At 38.6% G+C, this 14879-nt stretch overlaps 1 protein-coding gene across 12 annotated transcripts in view; it reads left to right on the top strand.

Annotated features, from left to right (window-relative positions):
• The window catches only part of IL1RL1 (interleukin 1 receptor like 1), a 32568-nt gene that overhangs the window by 2201 nt on the left and 15488 nt on the right, over window positions 1-14879 (top strand). For 7 of the 12 annotated variants that reach the window (XM_026066212.1, XM_026066196.1, XM_026066220.1 and 4 more), the window contains 8 exons: window positions 374-507; window positions 4996-5097; window positions 5387-5589; window positions 6017-6087; window positions 8895-9096; window positions 9396-9564; window positions 9651-9813; window positions 12432-12500. In XM_026066212.1, the coding sequence (XP_025921997.1) occupies window positions 6024-6087; window positions 8895-9096; window positions 9396-9564; window positions 9651-9813; window positions 12432-12500 (667 nt within the window). In that variant the 5' untranslated portion in view covers window positions 374-507; window positions 4996-5097; window positions 5387-5589; window positions 6017-6023. Of the gene's footprint in view, window positions 1-257; window positions 275-373; window positions 508-4995; window positions 5098-5386; window positions 5590-6016; window positions 6088-6991; window positions 7197-8894; window positions 9097-9395; window positions 9565-9650; window positions 9814-12431; window positions 12501-14879 lie in introns of those variants that run through there. The other 5 variants (XM_026066176.1, XM_026066168.1, XM_026066240.1 and 2 more) reach the window with 4 other exon arrangements.

Raw genomic sequence — 14879 nt, 5'->3', positions numbered from 1 at the left:
CATACAGCTTTCATGTATTACCACTTCTCACGGCCAGCTCAAGTTCCTATCAAAGATGTCACTTGTTTTCAAACAAAATCGATTGTAAAGCACCCTCTGCCGGCTGAGTGTTCCTTCTTTGTTCTCTCAAGGCATGTGAGAAAGCCAATATTAGCCAGGAGACTTATTGCAATATAATCATGTTAAAATGGAGTGGTTTGTGATTAATGGCAAATGTATTCTGCTGATAAAAGAGATATGATTAATTTGAACTATGAGATGTTGTCTCTGATAGGTACCCAAGGTTACTAAAGTAATTTGCATGTTTACTAGCAGATAAGTTCTGTTCAGTGGGAGGTGTCTTAAAATGAAGTTATATATCTTGCTCCTACAGACATGAGTTGCAGAAGCCAGTTAAAAAGAGTTTACCATAATCTCCAGTACATGCTGCAGTACGGAAATCAGTGCAAAGAACCCAGCCAGCCACACAGACAAAACCAATTATCTGCTCTCTGCATTTTCCAGATGGTAGGTTGAATTTTTACATTATCATTTAACCAAAAATAACTTATGCTGCTGGAAGTAGTATTTTATAAAAAACTTTATTTCAGTTCACTTATGTGCTTCTTTATCTTAAGAAAAATTATTAGATTAATAAAGGGGATACATTTATGTGGTAGACAAATAATTTTGGGACCAACATAAGGACTTCCCTTATAATGTAGTATATTTAGAAGTGGATTTATCTTCTGTTTTCTGACATATTTTTACTAATGATTAAAAGACATGGAAAATATTTACTGTGCAAAGGATTCTTCAGAATTTAATATATTAATGTACTTTTCTGTTTCTAAAATTTTGTAAGAATAATGCATATAGCAATTCTAGCATTGCCACATTTTAATACTGGAATTCCTAAATTGTGCACTTAAAACTGCGACTGGTTAACTATTGTGATCGCTAGTTCTAGAATAAGTTCAATGCTGCTCTTGCTATTTTAATAACATTTCCAGTCAGAATGGTTATTTTGTTTTGCTAAAAGAGTGAAAATAACACTCAGAAGGTGAATGAGTGACCTGTGTCTTAGTAGACATATCTCACACTATTGTTATTTTATGACATTTTTACACTGTAGAGTCTGTTAAGGTTTTAAAGGCAGAAATGACAATAACATTTTCATCTTTTTTTAGTATGCAGGGTATGATACTTTCATTATGTTTATTCACTTATATAAACAGTACTATAAACAGTTTGTTGTCAAATACAATTTTGGAAAAGGTCACAAATATGTTATTACCATAGTTGCCTTTGGGCAAACAGAAAGTCCACTTCTATAGATTACTACTCCTGTAGCATAACTATGGAGTTCCCAGTTTTTTTCATCTTCCTTTGAAATTGGATCATTAGGGGCTATAAATTGGCATATTCAGATAATTATGCCAAATGCGCTGTATTTGGATCAAGTGTTTTTTCAGCATCAGATTGAAGTCTTCTTTCCCTGAGAGAAGCTTAGAATTAAGCTCATAAAATACAGTTATTCAAGAGAAAAACACTGGTGAATTATAAGAGGAAATAGATTTATGGAAAATGTGTATTTTTCCTTTTCCCCCCCCCGAATATTAGGAATCTAAATTTAGGGTATACTGAGGACACAAACATCTGTTATGCAGATTTATCTTCAGAGAAATGTAATAAAATGTAAGTTCTAAATAAATTTGCAGAAGCAGAGAGAAAGAAATAACCTCTCATAACTATTTTCATAAATCATGGCCTTTGTATCACAGTATTTCAAGCTACAGGAACTTCTTCCTTTTGACTGGGACACAAGGAATCTTGCTACCTTTGCCTTGTGTTTCATAACATGCTTTTCATTTGGTCCAAGTATCATGGATGCTTGAATGCTTTCATTTTGCTTTACATAGAGTAATGCCACAAAAAAAACTAGTGAACTAGTGAATCAGTCCCTCTCTTGCTATTTGTTGTCTAGAAGTGCCACCTCTACTTCACTTTTTTTGAGGTAATTTGGTGGTTTGCTGCTGACTTAAGTGGAAAATGGAAACAGAATCAAATTGTTGTTCTTTTAATTCCCCAAGCTCAGTATTTTCAAGAAATGTTCCTCTTATAATTATAGCCACATATATTACACATATTACATTCATGAATCCTGAACTATACTTAAACTGCTGCCTGTACACAATGACTTTTAAAAATACGGAGTAAATTACTAAAGCAATCATCAAAATTAGCTGGGGAGAATCTGTCCTTGCAGCACAACTGATTTGTGCCCCTTTGCGCCCTTGGTGCATGTTGGTAGCGCAGTGTGTATAAGATCTCTCAAAGACATACTTTTTCAAGGAACAGCAAGCTAAATACAACAGCCAGCAAATATACAATAGGCAAATTCAAAATTCTTATCTCTGGATCGCTCTGTCCCCTATTAGAAGAGTTGGTGAGAGTGAATATTTGGCTCTCAGCCATTCCTGAACAAAGTTGTCTTTAAAAAGTGGAGAAAGCACAGTTCCTTGCAACTTTTTATTAATGATCAAACTTAAATTTCTAGAGCTGGAAGTAGCAATTGTAACAAATGAATCACCAGCATTTCCTATAGCCGTATCAGTTGTGGCCAAATACAAAATAGATGCTTACAAATAAAATATCAAACGAGAAAGAACCTGACTTTAGACAGTCTCCAAATCTAGTCTATGAAAAGGATTTTCTTTAAAAATCAATCATTTTTTTGTCATCTTGCTTAAATATCTGCTTGCTTAACAGAACAGCTCTAAGAAATAGTGGGACAGTTAAATATATATAGTTGCTGGCATACCTCCTTTGGGACAAATACGTACGTAGAACAGAACCAAAAACTTGGAGGAAAAAATTCACAGTAGAGGAGATGAGATATTCTGAATATTTTTTCATGCCTATTTAATTACTGATATTCAAATAATTTAATATTAGAATCTAGTTATTTTTCAGCTCAGAGTTCTTCACTTAGCTGGCTTTTAGGGTCTGTTTGCAGACTGTTCATTGCGGAGATTCAGTAGATACAGATGCGTCTAATCTCAGTTGCATGAAATAGCGCTGCTGCAGCTTGTGTCTTGCATATCATGTTTGCATAGGCATATACACATATATATATTTTGCATAATATAAACATTCAATACCTCATGGAAAAGCACTTCGGAAAGCTGCATAAATACCATTTGGATGGTTTCACCTACCCTTGCTAGTTCTGATTATGTATACCCTATTGCAGTACCAGCCATGTCATCAGTCCCTGTCAGAATAAGCACATCATGACAAACATATGCTGGTACCAAATAGTTAAGTCAGCTTGCAAAACTGGTCATCTGGCCAGACAGTTCTAGGAAGAAAGGGTCTCTTCTGCATAAGCCAATGCTAAGCAGTAAAGTTGCAACAATCAGCTGTAACTAGAGATGATGAATTGCCAGGAATGACCCTCAAGTATCTGGCGGATGTGAGAAAGCTCATGAGCTGGAAGTGCAAGAAGTCATTTCTGTGAGAAAAAAACAAGTGGGACATATGCTAACAAAAGCTGATTTGAACTAATAAGGATACATAATAGGTAGCAAGAGAGTAACTTGATTAGAAATTAATACAGGGTATGAAGGGTTGCTTTAGAGCAGATGTGTATCATAACAAGGCGCAGTGAAACCAAGTCAAGGAAAATCTGATCTCAGGAAGAATGGAGCTAGATGCCAGTGTTTCAATTTTATCCAGAAACAGAAATGGAATATGTAGGTATCTCATATATTTTGGAAATAAGGTGAAAAATTCAGCATGCCAGAAAAACTTTTGTCATGATTTGTTACTCAGGAGATCACTACAAATGTATTTAACAAATGTTGCTCATGTCAGCTGAACAGTGAACTGTATTTCAAATGTGTGCAGGACATCTACATCTCCCTTTTCTTTCCCAGGAGACTATGGAGCCATGTGTCCCTATCATTTTTCAACTGCTATCAAAGCACACCTTAGCTGATGAATGAAGTCAATAGAATTGTTGGCAAACATAAATCTTCCAGGTCCTGAATTAGATTCAGGCCTCTAATAACCTGGTCGTGTGAAACTCAGCTCCCCATTCTTACCTGCCAATCTAGTTTGCTCCCTGATAATTTTAGAAATGATAGATAATGTTAGAAGCTTCTGCTCCAAAAGATGAGCAAAGACAAATGCTTTACTGTGTCGATGCTGTGAGTTTTGTTAGTGTGCTGTTTTGCTCTGTGTCCTTGTTCCCTGATGGCCTACAGTGTCCCAGGTCACTTCTGAACTCCCTTCTGGACCAAACAATTCATTCCTTCCAGGACAAAGTTTCTGATTCTTACAGTGCTGAAAAATAGCTTCTAAAAATCTGTTAAACTGGCCTAAGATTTCCCTAAAATTAAATAAATCAGTGAACTACAGGTTCCTGTACGTGGTGCACTTCTCCATTCGTAAAGAAAATGAGCAGCTACTCACACAAATTGATTCTAGGAGCTCTTAGCTGGTCACTTGCTTCCTGTTATAGGCATGGCATCAGCCTTGCCATGCCATTAATGCTGAAATGCCATTTTTGGTCTAAGTCTCACATGTTCTGTGATTTGTGACTGTCTTTGCAAAGTATCATATACATTGAAATTTTCACACTTCTCTCTCCAGAAGTTAGTTACTATGTTTAAGAGTTTAAGAGTAAATCTCTGACTGTTATTAAACTTGCTAAAAGAAACTTTCCACATCAGTATAAAGCCAATGACATTTCTGAAAGCTCAAAATCAAGTTTGTTCTAATTTCAGACTTGGCACAAACATAGGTTTTGATAAAGCCCATCAATGTTTGTTTAGTCTGGAAATCTTTGGCACTGAAATAAAAATTCCTTGCAGTAAGTGTAATGACAGTACTTACACTACTTGTACATTCCTTGTCTATTTTTCACTACTATTCCTGTGTTTGCTGCCTGCAAGATAAAGTATTATAATTCATTTCTAACTTAGTTTCTCTTGAAAACTCATCCACCAGCTGTAGCACCAAGGGACCACTTCTTCCTTAAATATGATAATAGAACCCATCGCTCTGTAATCTGCAGTTAAGGAGAGTATTCAGGCAAAAGCTTTATTAATGGTAAGTACAATGCTCAAAATTGCTTAATATAGTTGGATTGCGTGTCTGCTGTCTCCTGAGATTTTCATAAATTATGTCAAAGTTAACGTCCACAAACATATAGCCAGTTTCTTTAATAAAGGGCTTTGCTGAGGAGTGCCTGAGCCACGCTGCCAAATTTGAATTACATCTGGTGCATGTCAATTAGACACAAATAAAACACATCAATGAGGCACAGTGTCAGCCCTACTGCTGTTAAAAGTGCGCAATATATATTCCTTCACACTCCATTTCTTCATTTCTCCTTCAGGTTAGTATTGCTGGTGGCACTCATCTGTTTCTGTTCTTACTGCTAACCATTTACTTATGAGAAGCTGTCATTGAAGATACCTCCACTTCAACAGGAAGCAAAGAAAGTGTTGTTGTGCACCTAAGCAGGTGATTGGATGTAGGCTTAATTCAAAGCCAGTGTATATACTTTCAAATACAGGATCAATTCTTTTTTAAATCAAGGTACGTTTTTTTTTCACATTTCACTATGAAGAGAATGCCAAAGTGCATTTAGCTTCCTTTTCAAACAAACAAACAAACAAGTAAACAAACAAAAAGAGGCTTCTGCCTGAGGCCCAGCTTGGCAGAGTCATCTTTTCCCCCTATTAAATTAACTCATAACAGTAATTCTAAAGGAACATCAACTATTGCATTGATGCAATTGATTGAAGAAAGAGCATAGTCTCAAAGCTGCAAAAACAGTGCTAAACACACACACACACACACACACACACACACACACACTCTGTACAGAGCTCCTCACGTGACTCAGTTTATCATTGCATGACACTGTTATCTATTAGTAGATACACATCAGTAACACGGCAATAGCATAACTGATGAAGTCAAAGTATATTCTCAGATATCAATGCTTTTCTTTTCGATTTAGAAATAGGATGTGGTGTGTACACTTGATCTTCCTATCTGCTTTCTTCTTGGTTTCCATGACATCAGAATCATGTAAGTCATGTTTTAAAATATATTTTGTGATTAAGCTCATTTTGCAGAAACGTGTAGGCTGTTAACAAATCAGTAATTTTTTTAATGCAAAATTAGTGAGTTTATCTCAAGCCACAAATCACAGCTTAAAATTAGCTTGACGTACCATTTTCTCTGTATATTAAAATGCACCAAGTACCACCCATTTCTGTGACATTAAGTCCAGGTTCCTCTTCTGCTCCTTGGCATCTCTACGAGCTGAAAGAAAGAGTCTCTTTGAAAGGATTTGAGAACAGCTGGTATTCTAGGCCCCAGATGGGCAAAGTCTCTAAAAGCACGTTTAGATCTCACCGAACAGGGCACATGCATAGATTCTTTGCTGACCTAGGGACCTTCCTCGGGACTAGGTCCATTGCTCATTAAAAATGCTTTCTAATATCCTGTTTTGTGGCATGTTCACCCACAAATGCAGTGTAATAATAGTGATCCCCTGGACATGGCAGATATTCAAAACAACAGGTTCTTTCTGACAGGTCAGCTGGACTATCCCTGCAATCATTACTGGCCAGTGACTTAGCCTTATGGAGCACTCATGTCGTTCTAGTCTCCAGCCTGGCTGCTTATTTGTCTGAAAAATACTGTAAGATATATATCTCTAAATATTACCCCATGTTCTCAGTTTTTCAGTATGAATGCTAATTTACAAATAAATTATATCTATTAAGAGGCCAAATTCTGTTGAAAGATTTGCCAAGATATTTTTCACTGATATCATTGAATTTAGATGAGGCCTTTCATTTTCTCTATGTTCTCTCTCCTCCTCTATTGTTTTCCTGAAGAATGCTGTATTTCCAATATTTTCCCTTCTTGGTGGGGCAATGCGCCCCTTTCCTGACACCCCTGACACTTCCCACTGTATTTGCAGGGACCATGGGAGGCAATGGTCTGAAAATGACGTGCTTGGGAATGATGTGCCTAATTTAGATGCCTGAGTTAGGAAGCAAGGCTATATGTAATGCCGAAAGGGAAGGACAGCTTGTTTAGAAAGAGATCCAGAGCAGAACCCAACTGTTCAACAGACAGAGGGACTTACCACCTGACTTGTGCACCTACACATCTACAGCCAGGAAGTGAGAATACTTCTTCAAAGTGTCATTTTTGATGGAGAGACTTTCCCCATTATTCTTTATTTGGTTACCTTTTCTCATTTTCTTGCTCCTTGACTTATCGTAACTCCTCTACCAACTTGCCCAATCTCCAACCTTGCTGATTTTCTCATCCTTCTTTTCACCAAAATGCAATTTAAATTTCATTTAAGAGTATCTGTTTTCAGCAGCCAGTTCATTAGTCAGGTATTTGGGCACTTAAACCATCTGTCAATATTGCCTGTTTAAAGTTACTCTGGGCCAACTGCCATATTTGAAAGTTGAAATATTCTCAGTTTAAAAAAAAAAGGATTTAGTGTCTTACTCCCAGCTCTTTCCAGTTTTCTCTTTTGTGTGTGTGCGAATGTGTGAGTGCACATGTGGTTTGTTTTCCTAAGCTGCTTTTTTTTCTTATTTCTTTCTACTGTTTTTCCACCTTTTCATCAGATTCTTCTTTTCTGTCTGTTACACTTTAATATTTTTACTTTCTCGTGAACTTCAAAAAGAACCTCTTCTGAATTTTGGTGTTTGTTTTGATGACCTTATTTACAGGCTTCCTTCTTCTACTAGCTTTTCACTTGGGGAGAAAAAAAATAAATTTCTTGATTTTCTTCTTCTTCATTAAAAAGGCAGATGCACTTTTCTGTTGTAGAAATAAATGTGTGTTAGACCAAAGTAAGGTAGGCTAACTTTGTAGTACAATGTTAAAGCCAATACTTTTCATTGTGAAAGACCTATGTTTAAATCCCTGTTTTGAATAACAGTGGGACTTGAAGCAAAGATTTACATAATTTCATTTCAACAAATCAGTATTTTCCAATTTAAAAATCAGCTTTTTTACTGTATGTCTGGTTTGAATTTATTTATTTTTCTGTCACTACACATTAATTATTATTTTTGCAAATAACTTGCTCCATAAGCCAATGTTTTCTTAAAAAAAGTCTATTGGGAATGAGTTTGCTATACATTGTCTCTGAAAGTTTGATCTTTAGGTTTAAGCTGACAGTTTTGCCCGGAATAGAGGTGATGTGTTATCAAAGACTTAAGATTTATTTTGGAAATTGCCAAGGTAGTTTAAGACATTTTTGTTCCTTAATTGCTTGTTGTTATTTCTCTGTGGGAGGCTACTGTGCCCTTGACAGAGCTAGCCGAACAAAACGTGTTCTGCAGAGTGTGCATGCATCTTCTCTGGTAGCGGGAGGCATCTGACTGGCCTTGCACAAAAGTAGAAAAGGGAACATTCACATATTTCTGTTCTGCTGGCCTAGCTGGCAGGCCAGCGAGGCAAGGAAAAATGACCTGAGGCAGTGTGTCTTCAGCCACCAGAGATGACTCCAGAAGAAAGCATCTCACCATGTCCTCAGAAGGTGGACCTAGACTTGTGGCGGCTCAGCTGGTGGGCAGGAACTTGCTCAGCCACCAGAACAGGGCTGTGCTGCTGAACTTTCTGATGGTTTAAAGTGTCTTTAGTTAAAATGGTACTGCCCTGTGCTACAAAAGGTCAAAACTATGCAGGGAGGTCACAGGATGTGGTGCGTGAATGCATGGCTTCTTCTGGGGTTGGACTGTGCTTTTCTACTGGGTGGATATAAAATGTAAAGGATAAAATACTCAGTTCTCCTCTGTCTTCAATAGGCTAAGGTTTAATTAATCTGAGATCTTTTGTCTTTTGTTCATTTGCAGATGACGCAATGGAAGGTGATGCTTTAGTTGTAAAATGCCCCCCACAGAGTTCATATGTGAGAGTCACCTGGTATCATGCAGCGACTAACAAAATAATTCCTGCAGAAGAAGAGGGATCACGAATATTTTCCTTAAAAAGATTACTTTGGTTTTTGCCAACTTCTAGAGAAGATTCTGGAAACTATACTTGTGTTATACATTAGTAAGTGGAACATTGAAAAATGAAAGGTGTAAGACTAGAAAAAAAATGCATGTTTTAATAATAGATTCTACTTGTTCTTCTGTCTATGTAAGCGATAGTCATTTTCATGGTGTACACTGATTTTTGTAACTTTCATTCTGCAATTGCTATTTTTATAAAGGGTAACTAAATATCAAAATGCAACTGAACTACAGTAATCACCCATGTGTTTATAAAACAGGACTCACATTTGCTACAAATATTCAATATATCCCATATAAATATGCTGTCATTTACATACCTTTATTCTGTTTTTAAAGTTCAGATGATGTCACAAAAGAGTTCAACATAAATGTGCAGGTGCATCCGTACAAGCAAGGAATATGTTTCCCAAGTCAGATACGTTATCCAAATAACACTGGAAGAGGACAAATTGTTTGTCCTACATTTGACAATTATAAGAATGCTACTATCATCCAGTGGTATAAGGTAAATAAAACCCTGATAGTGCAATTGTAAAGCAGATCACTGTGAGTAGCTATATGCAGCCAAATAATGAAAGCTTTCTTTTCAAGGATTGCAAACCTCTACAAGGAGAGAGATACTTCAAGGGAGATAAATATATTTTTATTAACAATCCAAGAGAAGAGGATGATGGATATTATACTTGTCAATTTACCTACACACACAATGGAAATGTGTTTAATGTATCAGCAACAAGAATTTTCATAAGTAATGGTAAGATGGTGATTTTATAGCTTGCTAAGATTCCTGTCTCCTTAAAGCAAAGGAAACTCTTTTTTTTTTTTTTTTTTTTTTTACATTACAGAGATTTTTTGTTAGTTTGTTGTGACTTGTTGATGAAACTTTAAATTAGCTTTTTATATGTGAATGTTGTGGATGAGAATCCAAATGGAGTAGGATAGGACTACATTCTTACGTGGCTTCAATCATTTTTTTAATAAAAGTCTGATTACTCTAGTTACATACTGTGGTTTTGTTGGCTGTCTGATAGTGCTCAGTTCTGGAGTGAAGCATCTCCTTAGTGGGATGCCACAAAGCTCTGCTTTCTATTTCTTTGGGGTGAAGGTTATGTAGCTAATGAGGATCACTTGGTGATCTGATTCATTGCATCACTGATGTGCTAATAGCCTGCAACTCAATACCTTCTGGTGCCTCTGGATTATCTATCATTTATTTGACAGAAGGGCTAACAAATGCTGTTGAGTTTGTCCTGAATGAGTTATCTTCTGTGTAGGACCAAAATGGGGTATATACATAGGCAGAAATGGAGTGGAGCTCAGTGATTACTCTGTCTTTGTTTTTTGGAATACAGCCAACATGATTGAGATGTATGAACTTTGGGGTCACTTCTAGGATGCAGTCTCCTCAGGGAGGCCTAGTATTTGGACAGCAGTCAGGGGAAGAACATGCCAACAGTCATCCATTCCAGATTGTATCAACTTTCAAGACTTCAAAATGTGTCTGCTGTTCTGCAATCAGATCAATGCAAAAGGAGTTAGGTGTTTTTTGCTTTTTTCTTTTATTTAAAAAATAGATAATGTTCATTTGCAGATTAATATCAGAGCTTTTTTCTGTGGGAAGGCATATGGCTTTGTGGGCAGAATACTGATTTAGAAGATAGGAGCCTTCACTCCAGTTTTGCTGCTGTGTCCCGATCTCAGCACAGCTTTTCATTCTGATTATTCTGAGCTAGACAGGAGAGATTTGTGTTGAAAACTACTATACTTTAGGTTAGGAGGTGTAACGCCTCCCCTCCGCCTCTACCCTGTAATAAACTGTTGGTCTACATGACAGCTCTCTGACTAACACTTCAGCTTTGTCTGAATGTGCTTTCATCAGAACTTCTCTAACCAGTCAAGGATATTGTCCTGTCTGAGTTATATTGAAAATTGCTCTTTTTTATCTGGCACAAAGCCATCCAAAATCACAGAAGCCTTTGTCACGTCCAGGCAGATTCCTTCATTTCAAATCTAATTTGACTTTTTTTGAAATCAATGTGGAAAGAAGGGATTGCAACATAACTTGTGAAATCTGAGTTTGGTCTCTTGAGTCCACTCCAGAGTTTTAATCAAATTCAAAATACTTAACACCAGCTTCCTCAAGTTCTTATTAGCCCTTAGAATTCGTGTAGTGGTTGAGTGAAGCTGTTTTGTGGTTTTGATAGTAAAGTAAATGAAATAAATCCCCATTGCCTTGCAGATCCACATAGACCCAGAGGAACTTCAACCTCTTAAGAAATTAACATTGTTATATAGTTATGACATTACTTTCTCCTGAACATCTTTTTTTCCCAGCTCCGGCTAATGAAAATGAAAAACAGTTAGGATGAGGAAAGAGAATTGCTCTTCTGACAGCCTGGCAACCAGGGGGTTAAATATGTTCCTGCAGATTTTTTGGAGAAACTGTGGTTATGGGATTCACAGAGGTGCCTTGAGAAAGAAAAGCTTAATGAGAAAAAAGAGATCAAGCAAAATGGCTGGAGTGGGAAATATGAGATAGATAGTAAAGGGCAAGAAAAGAAGAAAAATACAACAGGGGAAAAAAATCCCAGATGAACTGAATGGCTAAGTCAAGTCGAGCGGCTAAATGTCATTTGGCTTGTTCATAACAATTACTGTTGGAGAGGGAAAGTAAATATATCAATGGAAAAGCAGTGTTCCCATAAACCATGGAAGTTTATGATGAGGGATGTTCAGTGTCATGGCAGACTGATGTAATGGGAAGCATTTTGTATCTAATGTGTGCAGACAGTGCACAGAGGCCCAAGACTTGGACATACTCGGATGTCAGGCTATAGAGATGGGGGTGAAACAAAGGTGAACACAGGCAGCTGTAGGCTACTGTGTTCCCATTTCATATAATGCATAAATTTTATACCATTGATACGAGTAATTTCTCAAATGTCTGAAGGAATTTCTTCATCTCTTTTTAAAAACAAATTTATGCTCTACTTAAGAGCAACATAAGCAACTGAGAAAACACACAAGCCTATAACTGTATTTGTTTTTTTCCATTCAGCAAATGCAATAATACTTGACAAAATAAAACCTTTTCTTTATTTTTATGAACAAATGTAAAAATTAAATAAATGGGGAGAAAATACTTAAACTATTAATATGTAAATTCACATATACAGACTCGCCAGAAAAGTTTGGTTACAGCAGTAAAATCAGATGATCCCAGCAGACTTCCAAAACACTGTTGTAGTGTTAGTTTGCAATTTTACTTTGAGATGCTAAAGTAGTAGCAGTACAGGTTGTATTCATTATCTTATAAAACACATTTTCCCATCTTTCTAATATGTGCCCTCTTTCTCTCTTTAATTTCTAAAGCAAAATATTCACCACTGCCTCCTCAAATTTTATTTCCAAAAGATAATGATGTAATAGAAGTGGATCTTGGTAAGTACAGACTTTAAATCACTTTTTAAAACAGCATTTTTTGATCGCCTAGCAAATTTGGGGATTTTCAAGAAGATTTAATAACGGAATTTATCATTACATTTTTGCACTATAATTTTTACCTGTTTTAATTCACCCCAGGAACAGTGATGTGGAGTTAGATATATTTGATGGGCTACTTAGGCATTAAGTTGCAATTTAAGGGGATTTCAACAACCTATTCTACTTTCACTGTGATAGACTAGGATTACTTACACAGTCAGTTATCGCATCTCAGCTGAAGGGGCAACAGTTTCCATGCACTCCAAAGAGGGCTTTAACTAAATCCCTTGAAACTGTCTGATAGTACCCTTTACAGAGAAGTTTGGACTATTTTTGCAACTAGAGATGCTCCTTCCTCTCATTCTGATTTGGACACTAATGGCTGCGTCTCTGCTGATGAATAAAAGAGAGCAAGGAGCTGGTAGCACGTCCTGAGGCCAAGGAGCATCGACTGGCTCATGTCTATGTTGGCTTGGGTTATCCCCTGTAGAGCAGATTAGTCTGCTTGGAAGACAGTGGGAGCAGTGCAAGGAGTGAACTAACAAATAGCAGTGTGGACAGCCAGTGATGCAGAGCTTGTGCTCTGGCTCCCTTTTATTGAGGAGTATAAATATTCTCAGTGAATCAGATTCACCTCCCGTAACTTGAGGCATCAGTCTGCACACAGGTTTACCTGAGATAACATAAACTGAAATTAAATGATGTCGCCTCCCTGTAAGTTTGTGTGTAAACCACCATTTACTTTTCTTATTCCTCAGTAGTGCTAGGGAGAGGCCTATATAAGAGCCAGGCCTAAAACACAGCTCCCAGAGCACAGCAGAGGCAGTGAACAGAGGCAGTAGCTTGCACAGCAGTTCGCGCAGAAGGGTGCAAGAAGGCACCTTCGTTTCCAATCCTACTAGTGTACGCTTCCTCAGATATGGTTATGACATGCCACAGAGCACATTTCCCAGTAGCTGTTGGAGTTGCTGCATCAGCTGTGTCAGAGGCTTGGACCCAGACAGACCCTCTGACAGCTGATGCAGCTCTACAGGTCTCAGGCTGCAGAGAGTGCTTGGGGCCTCTCCGTGAGGCTTGGGCTGACAGTCAGCTCTCCTGCAGAAGGTGTGCTGTTGTTGACGAGTTGTGTCGTCAGGTAAGGGAGTTATGGGAGGAAGTCAGTAGGCTGTGTAGCATCCAAGAAGATGAGCAAGAGATAGACAGAGTATTCTTGGAGACCATACAGCTCCAGGAGTCCCAACCCCCCACAGCAGTGGAGTTGCCGGAGGGCTCTGTGCCATGTGAAATGGTACGTCATAACACTGTAGAAGAAGGCTGGAAACTGGTCACTCCTTGTAGGAGGAGAAAGGCTCTTACTCCTCCTGAAGACTTGCAATTGATGAACAGGTTTAGTGCCCTCCAGGCTGAGGAGGAGATGGGCATGGCTTGCAACTGGACCAACAGACCCTGTGCCTTGCGGGGACACCCGGAAGAAGTGGCAAGTGATTGTTCTGGGTGACTCCCTGCTGCAGGGGACGGAGGCACCTATCTGCCAACCTGACCTCTTGTCTAGAAAGGTTTGTTGCCTGCCAGGGGCTTGAATACGAGATGTCATACAAAGACTGCCAAGGCTTGTCCACTCATCAGACTGTTACCCTCTGCTGCTCTTCCATGTGGGCACTAATGATACCAAGGGCAAACTGGAGACCATCAAGCAGGATTTCAGAGCTCTGGGGATGGTGGTCAAGGGTCTGGGAGCCCAGGTCATCTTCTCCTCAATCCTGCCGGTGAGGGGGATGGATGAGAGGAGGAGGAAATGGACTTTCCAAGTTAACAGCTGGCTGCGCTGCTGGTGTTGGCAACAGGGGTTTGGTTTCTATGACCATGGGACCCTGTTTGAAGATCGACAACTGCTGGGGAGAGATGGGATCCACCTCACTAAGTGGGGCACACGTGTCTTTGCCAACAGGTTGGCCAACCTGGTAAGGAGGGCTTTAAACTAGGAAAGATGGGGGAAGGGGAGAGTTATAGTGACAGGGTAGTTGGCAAAAGRCWGCTCAAGTCAGGATGCCTCCAACAGGTGAATGCAGCCAGGGAAATGCGCATGGGATGTGGCTATGGAGGACCCTCTTTTACCCCCCCTGGGAAACCTGCATGCTTGATCACCTCCCTGAAATGCCTGTACACCAATGTACGCAGCATGGGGAATAAACAGGAAGAACTAGAGATATGTGTGCGGTCGCAGGGCCATGATCTCGTTGCCATTACAGAGACATGGTGGGATAGCTCGCATGACTGGAGTGCTGTCATGGATGGCTACGTGCTTTTTAGGAAAGACAGGCCAGGAAAGCGAGGTGG

Source organism: Apteryx rowi, unplaced genomic scaffold (genome assembly GCF_003343035.1).
Source record: "Apteryx rowi isolate R43461 unplaced genomic scaffold, aptRow1 scaffold_103, whole genome shotgun sequence".
In the NCBI taxonomy this organism is placed as follows: Eukaryota; Metazoa; Chordata; class Aves; order Apterygiformes; family Apterygidae; genus Apteryx; species Apteryx rowi.
This window is presented reverse-complemented; position numbering and strand designations above follow the sequence as displayed.